The sequence below is a fragment of the Pelophylax lessonae genome (assembly GCF_965119305.1).
Source record: "Pelophylax lessonae genome assembly, chromosome: 5".
NCBI lineage: Eukaryota > Metazoa > Chordata > Amphibia > Anura > Ranidae > Pelophylax > Pelophylax lessonae.
The window spans coordinates 55,015,993-55,032,707 of record NC_138772.1 but is presented as its reverse complement, the minus strand read 5'-3'; the positions used below and the strand labels follow the sequence as shown (position 1 = coordinate 55,032,707).

At 45.2% G+C, this 16,715-nt stretch overlaps 1 protein-coding gene across 1 annotated transcript in view; it reads right to left on the bottom strand.

Moving 5' to 3' along the window:
* Positions 1-1,007: 1,007 nt before the first annotated feature.
* The window catches only part of ANKIB1 (ankyrin repeat and IBR domain containing 1), a 218,212-nt gene continuing 202,504 nt past the window's right edge, over positions 1,008-16,715 (bottom strand). The window contains exons 16-19 of the mRNA XM_082257819.1: positions 10,723-10,774; positions 9,141-9,249; positions 3,463-3,506; positions 1,008-2,547 (exon numbers count right to left, since the gene is read on the bottom strand). Of these exons, the coding sequence (XP_082113945.1) occupies positions 1,825-2,547; positions 3,463-3,506; positions 9,141-9,249; positions 10,723-10,774 (928 nt within the window). The 3' untranslated portion in view covers positions 1,008-1,824. The remainder of the gene's footprint in view (positions 2,548-3,462; positions 3,507-9,140; positions 9,250-10,722; positions 10,775-16,715) is intronic.

The window sequence follows — 16,715 nt, the reverse complement described above, 5'->3', positions numbered from 1 at the left end:
TAGGCAAAAAATAAAACCATTTATAAATATACCAGTTATACATATATTAAAGTTGACCTATATTCAAATGCTAACATAAGGTAAAGTGAACAGGCTTGTTGGGATTAAAAAATAAAAAAGAGTAAAAAGAAGGCTGATATAGTAACTCTTCCTAGAGAAAATGCTGTTCCTGGTATCACTAATATGCTGATCACATGTCTAAAGGTCTAGGCCACATGTGTCAAATAAGGCCCGTGGGCCGAATCCGGCCACCCTCAGGCCATTTAATGTGGCCTTTGCACCCCCCTTATCTCTGCCACCACCTGGACTTAGCAGTCAGAAGCAGAAAGCAGGACAGAACTCCTCCGCCAGATCCTGCACTTTTCTGTGCAGTTGTGGAGAGTCTCGTATCTAACCCCCCTTTCTCTCCGCCCCCACCTTGTCTCAGCAGTCAGAAGCAGAAGGGAGGACAGAACTCCTCTGCCAGATCCTGTGCCATCCCTTAGTCTCTGCCACCCCTAGTCTCAGCAGACTCCAGCAGCTGACTCCAGCCCTCTTCCAGACCCTGCACTTTCTGCTTCTGATCTCCACTCCCAGCTTCCTCCGGGCAGCAGCACAAAGTAAGGGGGGTGCACTTTGATGTAAGGAAGGGTAGGGGACTTGACTTCTGATGGTGGGGGGGCTCTTGACATCTGAAGTAAGGAGGGGGGTTCTCTTGACATCTAGTCCTACAGATACAACCAGCCCATAATGCCGATACGACACACGGTGAAATTGAGTTTGACACCCCTGATCTAGGCATTTGGTATCTGATCCTTACAAGACAAGATTCAGAATACAGATTGGATAATCTTCTGTTCAGCGGAGATTATGTGACCTGGAATTACATTTTCTCCAGGAAAGCTGTTTCAGCGCTTTTACTGCTCTTTATTTATGTCAACATTTGATCACAGGTCTCTTCACAGGTCCCTTTCACCTTCTCCCAGAAATGCCGGTTACCGATTTATTTATCTTTTGTTCTAAAAATGGTGTCTTAAGTGCCTACACATTTTTTGCAGGTTGGGAAGAGGAGATGCATTAATCAGAAATTCCAGACAGCTTAAAAGCCATGTCTCATCTAAGGAGAATAAAAGTTGTGTTTGCAAATAAAAACGTCAGTTTGCCAATAAAATTGATCAAAACACAACTTTTTAGTGGCAATTACAGGCTAATTTTGATAAAACACCAAATATCCAAACATTGGTCTGGATGGAAGATATAAGGCATGACAAAACCAAAAACATGGGAGGAGTCACTGCAGGGTTGTGTCACTGTTCACACCAAATTCAATTTGCGCAATACACTTCTTCTTTAGTTTCACTGCTGTAATTGAAATAACCATCAACCGTAAGTGACAATAACAAAGGAAGCAAAAGGAATATGATTGGAGTGATACGAATTTCTGTGTCGAGGGGGAAAAACTGAGGTATGACAACACAGCAATGATTTCATTAAACTACCTACGTGATCTTAAAAAAAAAACCAAAAACAAAAAACTCAACCCATATCTTCAAGGTAAGTATTACCAAGCTAAGGCTACATGACGACTGCATTTTATTTGAGTAAAGATTTCACCCTACTTATTTCTTGTTTTGAAAAAAAGAGAAAAAAATAAAAGGCAATCAAACTCCATTAGTTAAATGCAGAAAATATTGTTTAAAAGTTCAAGTTGAGTTAAAGGTCTAACATTATTCCCAACACATGATCCATCTCTTAAGTGGTCTAGAACGATCGGTGGCATGGTGTTGAGGTTGTATGTGAGAATCTGAATATGGTTACCGGATAGATGTTTAGGTTTTGTCGTACTCATACCAAATGTACTTGTTCGACCCATTCTGTTGGGGGTTCAGGAGTTCTACTTGAGATATCTTCGGAGCTGGCCACACTGCTCGTGATTTCGTTGGTGTGGTCATCACTCTGTGACACCGCTTCGGCCTGAGTTTCTGTCTGCTCGGAAGCAGTCTCCTCTGTTCGCGTTTCTGGGTCTTCGTTTATTAGTGCATCCTGAAAAAGTGCATGCTCCTCTGCCAAGTTTGGAGCAGGAGGCAGCGGCGGGTCGCTGGCACTCAGAGGTTGCAAATCAACGTCAGTTTCTGAGGCCATAGACGGAATGAGGGCAATGCTCTGAGGATTGATGTCATGGAACCAAGCCATAATGTTTCCCAGAAGGTTCTCATTCATGTTGGGGTCTTGACTAGAAGAATCAAGGTCACTGCTGGATGTTGGGACATCAGTGAATGAATTCGAGTGTATGCGGTCTATTGCATATGGGTCATTGCTAGCTCCTAGCCTGACCAGACTTTCGCCAAGTTCTAGCAGCTCGGAGCTACTCATTGCAGACCTAGGGTTCTCCAAGCTTATCGGAGAAGGATCAAGTCTTGTAGGCAGAGATGAACCTATGGCTCCTAGTGAAGACTCATTGTTGAGGAACTGTCTAGTCTCTTCATCGACATTGAGGCCAGATTCTTGCAAAGACAACTGAATGGCCAGGAGGATGTTGGGATCATCATCATCCAGTGAACTCAGCACCTGCAAAGGAATTCATGATGGTAAATGTACGTAATAGTGATATCATGGTGGACTGAGAATTTTTTTTCTCAGTGTAACCGCTACAAAATAGCATTGATTTAAAAATGCAAAAGTTGTACAGAACACACAGCCAGCTAAAAGCAAGTGACTTGAAAATGTTTAGAATCCCTTGCAGAGATTGGGCTGAGTAGGGGTTAATGTTAAACATATAACCAATGCTTCCAGAAATGATCATTATTGACCAACCACCAGGTAACTAGCTGTTGGAGCTAATGGCAACCTCCATGTCTCGCTAAGTATTCTGAAAAAAGACAAATCAAAACAGCCTAAGACTAACATAGAGGCCTGGTTCACGCTAGCGTTTTTGAGGCAATTTGAGGTGCGATTATGTAATGCAACTCGTGAGTGATTTTGACGCAATTTTACCCCTATGCAATTTTGATGCATTTTCTTCCCTAATAGTCAAGGCACTGCTGCTGCTTCGCATAGAAGGAGAGTGGACAGTTCAAAAAAACATGAAATTGCTTCCAAAATGCACCAGAATTGCATGTAAGTGTGATTTCTGTGCGATTATATTGAAGTCTATAGGGCCACAATTATGCTCGAATAGCACCAAAGTAGCACAGGAACCTTTTCCAAAATTGCTCCGTGCTGAGTCGCATTGATGTGAATGAGCGCCATTGAAAACAATCTGATTTCTATTGTTATGAGATTCTGTGCGACTCTAGTGGAATCAGAAATCGCACTAGTATGAACCAGGCTGGAAGTTGCCATACTCCAGCTCCTAAGCCAAATAGGATTTCTAATCCAGTGAAGCTAAACCTATTCTGCTTTGCTGAAAGAAATGTAATCGCCTCAAAAATGTTTGTCCTTTATATATTTTGTGTCAGAAGGGTCAGTGATGGTCAGACTCACCGTGGACGTGCCATGTCTTCTGCTACCACGAACCTCCAGGGTATCTGAAATCACAGGGATCAAACTGTCAATGCAATTTCAAAAGAGCTATTCAATTCCTCTTCTTCCTTTGTAATGTCCATTATTCTTTTCCTTAACAGAAATATATATTTTCCGGTTGACTCTTTCCCCCATTTTTTCTGTAACAAAAACAGTTCTACAACAAATGATTGTAGGCCGATTCTCACTATTGCAATCTGAGTTAATGGGCTGACTTTCACCACTGCAAGCGAAGTCCATTTACTCTCACTGGTGCAATCTGAATTTAGCAGATTTTACCTAGTGTACTCTGGGATTATGTGCTTTCACTAGTACAGTCATGGGCTGAGCCTCACTAGTGCAATCTGGGTTCATGGATTGACTCACAAGTAAAATCTGGTTTTATGGATTGACCTTTAGAGGTTTGGCTGTCCGGGAACAAGCTGGACAAGACTTGCCCAGAGACCTGGCATGTTAGTCAATACCAAACATGTCTTATCCCTGAAGGTGTGGTCACTGGAAGTTCAACATGGCAGCTTATGGCAAAGAACTCTCTGAGGATCTGAAAGAATTGTTGCTCTACATATGGCACTTTTCCACTGCAAGTACCGGCTAGTACCGGCTCGGCTCTACTCGGCCCTGCTTGGCCCGGTTTGCTTTTCCACTGCGGTACCGCATGGTATAGTGTCGGAACGGTTCGGTACAGTACAGTATAGGTTTGCTTTTCCACTAAAGTAGTACTAAAGTTAAGTGGGTGGGATAACAACGGGGTGGGTGTGATTCTCTGACCAATCAGTGGCTAGTAGTGACTGCATGCAAAGGATTGTGGGATATGGTACCAGTTTGGTACCTGTTGGAACCACAATCGAGTAGGTACTGTTTTTTCAGAGCTGTACCGTACCGTTCGGTTCCATGCAGTGGAAAAGCAAACCTATACCGTACCGTACCGAACCGTTCCGACCCTATACCATGCGGTACTGCAGTGGAAAAGCACAAAAGCGTGCCGAGCCGGTACGGTTCTATGCAGTGGAAAAGCGCCAATAAAGACGGTTTAAGCTATAAGAAGATTGCCAAGACCCTGAAACTGAGCTGCAGCATGGTGGCCAAGACCATACAGCGGTTTAACAGGACAGAATCCACTCAGAACAGGCCAGGAGTGCACATACTTAGCATCATATCCAGAGGTTGTCTTTGGGAAATAGACGTATGAGTGCTGCCAGCATTGCTGCAGAGGTTGAAAGGGTGGGAGGTCAGCCTGTCAGTGCTCAGACTATACGCCGCACACTGCATCAAATTGGTCTGCATGGCTGTCATCCCAGAAGGAAGTCTCTTCTAAAGATGATGCACAAGAAAGCCCACAAACAGTTTGCTGAAGACAAGCAGACTAAGGACATGGATTACTGGAACCATGTCCTGTGATCTGATGAGACCAAGATAAACTTATTTGATTCAGATGGTGTCAAGCGTGTGTTGCGGCAACCAGGTGAGGAGTACAAAGACAAGTGTGTCTTGCCTACAGTCAAGCATGTTGGTGGGAGTGTCATGGTCTGGGGCTGCATGAGTGCTGCCAGCACTGGGGAGCTACAGTTTATTGAGGGAACCATGAATGCCAACATGTACTGTGACATACTGAAGCAGAGAATGATACCCCTCCCTTTGGAGACTGGGCCGCAGGGCAGTATTCCAACATGATAACGACCCCAAACACACCTCCAAGACAACCACTGCCTAAAGAAGCTGAAGGTAAAGGTGATGGACTGGCCAAGCATGTCTCCAGACCTAAACCCTATTGAGCATCTGTGGGGCATCCTCGAACGGAAGGTGGAGGAGCGCAAGGTCTCGAATATCCACCAGCTCCGTGCCGTTGTCATAGAGGAGTGGAAGAGGACTCCAGTGGCAACCTGTGAAGCTCTGGTGAACTCCATGCCCAAGAGGATTAAGGCAGTGCTGGAAAATAATGGTAGCCACACAAAATATTGACATTTGGGCCCAATTTGGACATTTTCACTTAGGGGTGTACTCACTTTTGTTGCCAGCGATTTAGACATTAATGGATGTGTGTTGAGTTATTTTGAGGGGACAGCAAATTTACACTGTTATACAAGCTGTACACTGACTACTTTACATTGTAGCAAAGTGTCATTTTTCACATGAAAAGATAGAATAAAATATTCACAAAAATGTGAGGGGTGTACTTACTTTTGTGAGATACTGTGTGTATATATATATATATATATATATATATATATATATATATATATATACTCCCACCAAACGAAAATATATATATTTTTTAAACAGTGAATAATAAATGATATTGTGCAACACATGTGCAAAAAAAGGTCGATACCCCAATAATTCAAATCAGCAAGTGTCTAGTGAAAAAACACATATGCAGAATAATATACAAAAAATATTTTTGAATTGATGACTGAAAGTGTTCTAAATAAAAAATAATTTAAAAGGCAAGTGTCCAGTGAAACGCTATCCAAAAAAATAAAAACGAAGAAACATCTAAATCAGCAAGTGTCCAGAGAAACCAAAACAGCATGCACTGTGTTATCTTCAAAAGGTGTTAATCTGTGGATATACGTGCAAACAGTGGATGTGCACCCCCCAATAGATGACGCACTTACCAGACTATATGGACCCCTTTCAGTCATCAGTTCAAAAATATTTTTTGTATATTATTCTGCATATGTTTTTTTTTCACTGGACACTTGCTGATTCGAATTATTGGGGTATCCACCTTTTTTTGCACATGTGTTGCACAATATCATTTATTATTCATGGTTTAAATTAATATATATTTGTTTTTGTGGGAGTTTGTATATATATATATATATATTTTTTTTTTCTCTCTCCAACCACCTTCAGGGATAAGACATTTATATTTAGAGATTTGCACACTACTTTTTTGCGCTGTGTCTGAGTTGTTTATTATAGTATCACATGGTGATGAGCAGCTGCATTTAGGTATTATAGACTCTGTAGCGCAGGGAAACACATTTTGTTATATATAATACCAAACGTGGCCACACTAGTTTGTGCATAAATACGCGCACACATAATGGGAACGAACGGGCGCACGTCCCCTGCGCTAGATTCAGGCACACTGTGCTGACTGGTCTTTAGCTTCCTGCTGCAACCTGCCTACCGCTGTGTGCAGTCTGCACAACCACCAGTTCTCTTGGGTCCCGCTGCTCCTGTCATCTGGTATGCACCTGCAGGGAGTCATCACACCAGTATCTCCCACCTGTGGCACAGCCTGCATTCCCTGCTTCTTTGGGCTTAGTGTTCCCGGTTTCCACCTTCATGGACACTGAGGACTCAGCTACAAGGAGAGCCCTCTCAGCATTTCGGCTTCAGGACCAGGTACACTGGCTCTCTCTAGTGCAATCTGCATTCATCGACTGACTCTCGCTGGTGCAATCTGAATTTATTGGCAGATTTTACCTAGTGTAATCTGGGATTATGAGCTCTCACTAGTACAGTCTGGTTTCATGAGCTGACTCTTATTAGTGCAATCTGGATTGATTGGCTAAGCCTCACTAGTGTAATTTGGGGTTCATGAGCTGACCTTCACTAGTGCAATCTGGGATCATTGTTTGACTTATTAGCAAAATCAGGTTTTATGGATTGACCTTTACAGGCTGGCTCTCTCAAGTGCAATCTGCATTCACTGACTGAATCGCACTGGTGCAATCTAATTTTTTTTGGCAGATTTTACCTAGTGCAAGCTGCTATTATGACCTGATTCTCACCAGTAAAGTCTGGATTCATAGGCTGACTCTTACTAGTGCATGTTGGGTTTGTGGGTCAAGTCTGACTAGAGTTCATGGGCTGACTCACACTAGTGTAACCTGGGTTCACAGGCTGACTCACTAGTGTAATCTGGGTTCGCAGGCTGACACTCACTAGTGTAATCTGGGTTCGCAGGCTGACACACACTAGTGTAACCTGGGTTCACCGGCTGACTCACACTAGTGTAACCTGGGTTCACGGGCTGACTCACACTAGTGTAACCTGGGTTCACGGGCAGACTCACACTAGTGTAACCTGGGTTCACGGGCTGACTCACACTAGTGTAACCTGGGTTCACGGGCTGACTCTCACTAGTGTAACCTGGGTTCACGGGCTGACTCTCACTAGTGTAACCTGGGTTCACGGGCTGACTCTCACTAGTGTAACCTGGGTTCACGGGCTGACTCTCACTAGTGTAACCTGGGTTCACGGGCTGACTCTCACTAGTGTAACCTGGGTTCACGGGCTGACTCTCACTAGTGTAACCTGGGTTCACGGGCTGACTCACACTAGTGTAACCTGGGTTCACGGGCTGACTCACTAGTGTAATCTGGGTTCGCAGGCTGACACACACTAGTGTAACCTGGGTTCGCAGGCTGACTCACACTAGTGTAACCTGGGTTCACAGGCTGACTCACTAGTGTAATCTGGGTTCGCAGGCTGACACACACTAGTGTAACCTGGGTTCACCGGCTGACTCACACTAGTGTAACCTGGGTTCACGGGCTGACTCACACTAGTGTAACCTGGGTTCACGGGCAGACTCACACTAGTGTAACCTGGGTTCACGGGCTGACTCACACTAGTGTAACCTGGGTTCACGGGCTGACTCTCACTAGTGTAACCTGGGTTCACGGGCTGACTCTCACTAGTGTAACCTGGGTTCACGGGCTGACTCACACTAGTGTAACCTGGGTTCACGGGCTGACTCACACTAGTGTAACCTGGGTTCACGGGCTGACTCACTAGTGTAATCTGGGTTCGCAGGCTGACACACACTAGTGTAACCTGGGTTCGCAGGCTGACTCACACTAGTGTAACCTGGGTTCACAGGCTGACTCACTAGTGTAATCTGGGTTCGCAGGCTGACACACACTAGTGTAACCTGGGTTCACCGGCTGACTCACACTAGTGTAACCTGGGTTCACGGGCTGACTCACACTAGTGTAACCTGGGTTCACGGGCAGACTCACACTAGTGTAACCTGGGTTCACGGGCTGACTCTCACTAGTGTAACCTGGGTTCACGGGCTGACTCTCACTAGTGTAACCTGGGTTCACGGGCTGACTCTCACTAGTGTAACCTGGGTTCACGGGCTGACTCTCACTAGTGTAACCTGGGTTCACGGGCTGACTCTCACTAGTGTAACCTGGGTTCACGGGCTGACTCTCACTAGTGTAACCTGGGTTCACGGGCTGACTCTCACTAGTGTAACCTGGGTTCACGGGCTGACTCTCACTAGTGTAACCTGGGTTCACGGGCTGACTCTCACTAGTGTAACCTGGGTTCACGGGCTGACTCTCACTAGTGTAACCTGGGTTCACGGGCTGACTCTCACTAGTGTAACCTGGGTTCACGGGCTGACTCTCACTAGTGTAACCTGGGTTCACGGGCTGACTCTCACTAGTGTAACCTGGGTTCACGGGCTGACTCTCACTAGTGTAACCTGGGTTCATGGGCTGACTCTCACTAGTGTAACCTGGGTTCACGGGCTGACTCTCACTAGTGTAACCTGGGTTCACCGACTGACACTAGTGCAAGCTAAGTTTATGGGCTCACAGCCACTTATAAATATCTTCGGGAGTATGAAATCTACAGCATTGAAACTGATCCCTGTCTAGAAAACTGGAGAGTACCCAAAGTGCTTTCTGCGTGGTCATCGGGATCTGGAGTGTTGCTCCTCATACTGTGCAAATCACGGCGGCGCTGACGGTGTCTTCTTCTATACTGGAACTCTGCATACTCCTGTAAAGGTGATTAAACATTGTAAGTAATTAGCACTCCCACAACAATTCTCTCTTTTGTCAGGTAAGCATATAAAGTGGAATGTACATGGGTTGTTTGCAAAGTAAAATTTACTGCAGGTGCCTTATGATGCCTCAAATACCCAATAACCATCAAACTGATTCCTGTACCTCTACAGCGCAAGTTGAAAATAAGCTCCACTTCCTCCCTATGCCAAGCTTATAAATGCTTGGACGCCAGTGGGCAGTAAAGCCTGTGGCATTTGACAGCTGCATAATAGGTAGGAATTTGAGAAAAAATATCTTCTAATTATTCTCGTACACCTTTGGAACATGTTACATGTTCCACTCGTATCCGGTCCCCCCTCTCCCCCCGATCCCTGCCCCCCTCCCCCCTGTGACAGTGGAGGGCCTTGGTGAGCACTTTCGTAGCTCACGGATTCTTCCTGCAATCCAGTACCTGCCTGCATCAGAGGTATGGGTGGACAGTGTACTGAGAGTCTGCAGGATCCTGGCATTGCACCCCAATCTGCTCATCGCAGCTCCAGTGTAGAAACAAAAATAAATGCATATATTTTTTTTTTTTACCTGCAAAAAGATGTGCATTTATTATTATTATTTTTTTTTTTTAAAAGGTGAACTCATCCTATAAGAATAGAGGTTTCTTTTTTGTGTTGCCTTCTATGCCCATGGAAGTGCTTATTAAACAGAAATACTCCCTGCCTCTTACTGTAGTGTCCTGGCATGCAGCCATCACTGCGGTGCCGCCTCTGTACAAAACAAGCCATAACTGCCATAGGAAATTTTACAAAATTTGGACAACTTGGATAGGCTCCTGGGAAGGTAACTCAGATTCTGCCTAAGCCTTTTAGTGGTATTATTTTTCGTCTTTAGGGCCATACACACTATATACGATTTTCTGAAGACATTTTCCTTCAGATTTACCTTTTCTTTGTAGTGCAAGGGCCTGCCAGATTGCATACAAATTGAAAGTGTTTAGGTTTGACCTCATATTATATGGTAAGTCTAAAGGAAAAAGTCTTCAGAAAATCTTATAGTGTGTATGGCCCATTTCCCTTCCTGTCTGCCTCTCCCCCCCCCCCCCCCCACTTCCCTCTTCATTACCAACCCATCTACCCCCTTCCTTCCCCCTCCTTTCATTCTTACTTTTCTCCTCCCTTCCCTCCTGCTCACTTGCACTTCCTTTAGGTTTCTGGGTTGGAATATGTGTTACTCCTTTTGATGCATCCGATGGAATGATGTAAGTGCCAACTGCCTTCAGTTATATGCCTTTTGTATTCTACCTATGACAACTCTTGCTAGTGTACTACAAGCACACTGTACTGACTTCTCTAATTTACTGGCTATTACTCTTTCACTTGTCAACCGCACATATTGTATTGCTCCTTTTTGCTCAATAAAACTCATTTGGTTAAAAAAAAAAAAAATGAAAAGAAGAATAGAAGTTTCCTACCTCTGGAGAAGAAAATCCTAGATATTCCCAATCCCATGTTCCTCCAGCGAAGCTAGAAAAAAAAAAATCAGTTCAATTACAATTAATTATAATAATTAAATATAATTTATCATCATTTAAAGGCAGTGATACCTTTCACGCCTAGGTGCTTGCAGGAGGGACATTTTTTCTAAGCTCCCCGCACCCTCTCCCACTGCACAACATCCAAGGCTTCCACTTCTGAACTGCTTAGGTTCTCAGATCGTGGGGCCCAAGTTCTATAAGGAACTGGTACCTCCATTATGGGGTTCATAGCAAACCCTTAAAGTTCCATTATACTTGCCCAAACATAGACCAGTTTGTAAACATTTTCAATATTATCTTGTATTTGAGGCAGGGGCGTAACTACAGGGGTTGCAATTGCAACCGGGCCCCATGCTCCGGGGGGGGGGGGGGGGCCTGTGCTGCTCCCCTGTAGACACGGATAGGAGGGGTGGAGGGGGCAGCATGTAGAGAAATCACTGTCCTCCTTTTTCCTCCTGTAGCTGCAGGAGGAAAATGGAGGAGATTGGTTCCACTGTATGCTGCGCCCCCCCAGCACTCCTCCTATCCAGTTTACTTGTGTTCTGCTATCTCTGGGTCCCTGTGTGCTCCCCTGGCCCCCCCCTCCTACTGCGCTGACCCCCCCCCCCCGTCACTGTGCTTCCTCCCCTCTCCTGCCGGGTGCTGCAGGGGATGTGTCACAATAGAGAACCAGGAAGGGGGTCGGTAAATATGTGTTCCTTTTCTAAATGGACAGAGTCATAGTCAGTGACATTGTAAAAAAATAAAATAAAATGATAAAAAATAATACAATTAAAATACCAAAAAATAAAAACTACTGACACCAGTGGGTGAGCTTCCAGGATCGCAAAGGTCACACTTGTGACCGGGCCCTGACACTCCACCACCATGGGGAGGCCCCAAGATGGCAGGAAGGGGGCCCACTGCAGAACTTGTGAAAGGGTCTCGCTGCGGGACCATAATAAAGGGCTCCGCAGCCAGAGTAAAGGGCCCCAGGATCAGTGGGAAGAGCCCCAGGCTTAAAGGGAAGGGCCCCGGTCAGGGGTCCAGGGGGCCCTTCATAGTTTCTTGCACCGGGGCCCTGAAGGTTCTAGTTACGCCTCTGATTTGAGGTGTTGTAGAGACCCATTCTCTCCATGTTTATTAGACTTTTACCAAAATTCTCTGCACCTCCACCCAGAGCCTTGCGCTACTCATCTTCAAGGTGCATCATAGTCCTTACCTTTTGAAAGATGCCTGGCCTAATGACAAAGAGGTTTTTCATATACTGAGCCATGCTTATTTAATATAAGACCTTGTGGTTTTATCATGCACTGCTGTGTTGTATGATCCATGTTTTATTCTGCTTTGTTTGAAATGCATTTCTTCTACTATATAAATCATTGCAAATTCAACGTAAATGAATGATAACTATGGCCAGAGTCTAAATAGGCTACCACTGGCCCGTGTCTGGCTCCACATATTTTTTTAAATTTGATTTATGGCTCATTTAGTACACATGGGCCAAAGGTTGGGCGGCATCGGCCGGTTCAATAGAAAATGGCAGACATTCAGCCCGTGTGTATTGTGGTCGATCCCACTTCTGTTGAAGGGGCAAGAATGAAAAAAGATTGCCAATCTGCTCCAGATCAGCACTCTCAGCCAATGCAACACTATAGAACAGCAGCGGGTCTATGTACTAACATCGGATAGTTAGTACAGACAGGGCCGCTAATAGGGCAGTACAACCGGCCCTGTTGTACCGGCCCTGGCCCCATCAGGGGCCCCGAAAGCTTTGTAGTCAGTGTCTGCCAAATAAAAAAATAGGGCTTACTAAAATACACCCTCCTCACTCCTACATGCTTTGGGGGTGTATAAACACATTTTTCTGCGGCCCATCAGATCAGCTGTGGGGCCCAGGAGGTCGTAGCATTGCAGGGACTTTTTAATCTTTTTCGGGGCGTAAGAACATGCATTATGCTGCAACCTGCTCTGCGAAGTTATAGTTCCGGTCAGTCAGTCAGCTGCCTGCTCTGACGGAGTGATTTTGTGTACATGTCCCGCTCTATCAGGACAGATGCAGAGACCGACTTGAGGCTGCTGACACTGACAGGGAGAAGACTAGTATAGTGACACTAGTATCCGGATACAGTCCCCAGAATCCTCACTGTGTCTTCTGAACATCAGCATTAGGATATACACAGAGTACAGCAGGCGATCTATAGCTCTGTCACAGCGCATCACATGGCAGTTCATTGCTGACTTTGTTCAATTATGGCTGTACTGAGTGTTACAGACTGCAGCCCAGTACAGCCATGATAAAGTCAGCAATGAACTGCCATGTGATGTGCTGTGGGCCTGCTGTACTGTGTATATATCCTAATGCTGAAGTTCAGAAGACACAGTAAGAGTATACTTTACATTTGTGTTTTGGGGGGTGGGGCTTTGCATTTTTAATGCCCCAACCACTCCTCTTTAACCCCTTCATGCCAGTGCCTCCAAGCTTTTTAAGAGGTTTCTGATGCTGGGAGGTGGGGCAGTGTTCCTGACCATGATTGGTGGACACATGATCGGAAAGCTCCCAATCGTAAGTAGAGATTAGGAGCTTTCCATTAATCGCCAATAACTGTCTAGGGAGCGCACAGGGCGCACGCTTTCCACACAGCAATGTGTACATTCTGGTCCACCCGCCAAGAGGCTGTATTGATGCGTGCGTCCGGTGTGAAGAGGTTAAGAACGTTCCAAGCTTTCCAGTTAGGGCCGCCTGTCAGTTTTTCATGTGGACCTAATTGAAAGCACTATTTAGGTCTACACCTACGTCTATGTCCGTTCAGGATAGAAAAAACTATGGAAAAGGACTGCATCTTTTTATTTTTTTTCCAGAGCAGATTTACAAATGGTCACTTATAGAGCCATCACAATTCTACCCTTGTCCATTGTATGGTGCATGCAAACACAAACTGAACAGGCGGAGTCAAGGGCGGGGCAAAGGGCGGGATCAGGGGTGGGGCAAAGGGCGGGGCCAGGGGTGGGATCAAAGGGGGCCCCATCAGGTAGGCTGTAGGCCCCATGATTTCTAACAACGGCCCTGAGTACAGAGGCTCATTCTGAGCTGTCAGTTTTTTTTCTCTGTTCAGCCCTGCTAGGCTTTAAAAGATAAACAAAACCAGGCGCACATCCAAACTAGTGTATTATCAACCTGATGACCTGAAGAGGGAGGCTACGCCTCCGAAACATGTTGTCATAGCAACCAGTGTTGGGCCTTAGTTTCCATCCTCTACCACCATCTGCCGGAGTTGTTCCGTCCCCATAGTTATCGGCTTCTGCCTGGATCCTTGTGCGTTGTGCGGGATTCACGGTGGGGACAGCGGAGTCGGGCGCAGGCGCACTAGGAAGAGACGCTGGAGGTGCAGCGTATCGCTTGTCTTGAGGGGAGCTTGACTTTGCAGGGGACACTGAGTGGGACAGTGCAGGATCTGCCAGAGGTGCAGCGGATTGCTCGTCCTGAGGGGAGCTTCACCTTCCAGGGGACACTGACTGGGTATAGTGCGGGATCTGAAGAGGCCATACAGCAGGAGAGGAACCTACATATGCCCAGTACTTGCTGTACCATGTGAGTGCATTTCATATTGATTCATTTTCCATTAATAAAAAATATAATATACTAGGTTGGATGTGCGCCTGGTTTTGTTTATCTTTTGCACAGTGTTCTCTTCCGCCACCCAGTGGAGTTGACTGGAGCAGCAGCCACCAAGCTTTAATAGACTATGTTCTGGAAGGAAGACACACAAGCTACGTTTGGACTGGTATGATTAGCGCACGGATGATGAATATCACCTTGTGTGTATATGTTGCGTTTAATTTAATTGTGTTTAATTGTGGCAAGGCACAGATCTGGCCAAGGTTACAAAAAGATTTCTGCAGCACTTAAAGGTTCCTAAGAGCACAGTGGCCTCCATAATCCTCAAATGGAAGACGTTTGGGACGACCAGAACCCTTCCTAGAGCTGGCCGTCCGGCCAAACTGAGCTATCGGGGGAGAAGAGCCTTGGTGAGAGAGGTAAAGAAGAACCCAAAGATCACTGTGGCTGAGCTCCAGAGATGCAGTCAGGAGATGGGAGAAAGTTGTAGAAAGTCAACCATCACTGCAGCCCTCCACCAGTCGGGGCTTTATGGCAGAGTGGCCCGACGGAAGCCTCTCCTCAGTGTAAGACACATGAAAGCCCGCATGGAGTTTGCTAAAAAACACCTGAAGGACTCCAAGATGGTGAGAAATAAGAACTTTTTGGCCTTAATTCTAAGCGGTATGTGTGGAGAAAACCAGGCACTGCTCATCACCTGTCCAATACAGTCCCAACAGTGAAGCATGGTGGTGGCAGCATCATGCTGTGGGGGTGTTTTTCAGCTGCAGGGACAGGACGACTGGTTGAAATCGAGGGAAAGATGAATGCGGCCAAGTACAGGGATATCCTGGACAAAAACCTTCTCCAGAGTGCTCTGGACCTCAGACTGGGCCGAAGGTTCACCTTCCAACAAGACAATGACCCTAAGCACACAGCTAAAATAACGAAGGACCCAATTGAGCATCTCTGGAGAGACCTAAAAATGGCTGTCCACCAACGTTTACCATCCAACCTAACAGAACTGGAGAGGATCTGCAAGGAGGAATGGCAGAGGATCCCCAAATCCAGGTGTGAAAGACTTGTTGCATCTTTCCCAAAAAGACTCCTGGCTGTATTAGATCAAAAGGGGGCTTCTACTAAATACTGAGCAAAGGGTCTGAATACTTAGGACCATGTGATATTTCAGTTTTTCTTTTTTAATAAATCTGCAACAATGTCAACAATTCTGTGTTTTTCTGTCAGTATGGGGTGCTATGTGTACATTCATGAGGAAGAAGAATGAACTTAAATGATTTTAGCAAATGGCTGCAATATAACAAATGGTGAAAAATTTAAGGGGGTCTGAATACTTTCCGTACCCACTGTATGTATATATATATATATATATATATATATATATATATATATACACACACACACACACACACACACACACACACACACACACAGTATCTCACAAAAGTGAGTACACCCCTCACATTTTGGTAAATAGTTTATCCACTTAAGCCCCGGAAGATTTTACCCCTTTCCTGACCAGGGGGTTTTTTGCGATTTTTTACTGCGTGACTTTAACGGACAATTGCGCGGTCATGCAACGCTGTACCTAAACGAATTTCACTACCTTTTTTTCCCCACAAACAGATCTTTCTTTTGGTGGTATTTGATCACCTGTGCGATTTTTTGATCATGCGCTATAAACAAAAAAAGAGCGTAAATTTTGCAAAAATAACAATATTTTTTACTTTTTTTATATGAAATTCCCCCCCAAAAAAATGTAAAAATCAAAATTTTTTAACATTTTCGGCCAATTTGTTTTATGCTACATATGTTTGATAAAAAAAATTGCAAAAAGCGTATTTTGATTGGTTTGCGCAAAAGTTATCGCGTTTACTAACAAAGGGAAAGATTTTTGTCATTTTTGGTGTTTTTTTTTTAACGAGTAATGGCGGCGATCTGCGATTTTTTTGCGGTACTGCGACATTGCGGCGGACAGATCGGACCCTTGACTGACATTTTTGACACTTTTGGGGGTACCAGTGACATTACTGCAGTAATCAGTGCTATACATATGCACTGTTACTGTAAAATGACACTGGTAGTGAAGGGGTTAACTGTATTGGACAGGGAGGGGTTAAGTGTGTCCTAGGGACGTGATTCTAACTGTGATGGGACATGGCTACTATTGTAAAAACAGAGATCAACGGTTCTACATAGTAGAACCGTCTGATCTCCATTTTTACACAGGGGAGAATGACAGGTGGCTTGTTTACATAAGCCACCCGCCTTTCTCCCGCTCTACCGCCGGTCACACGCCGGGACTCCTCTGTGAACGAGCCGAGGCGGGCGCGCG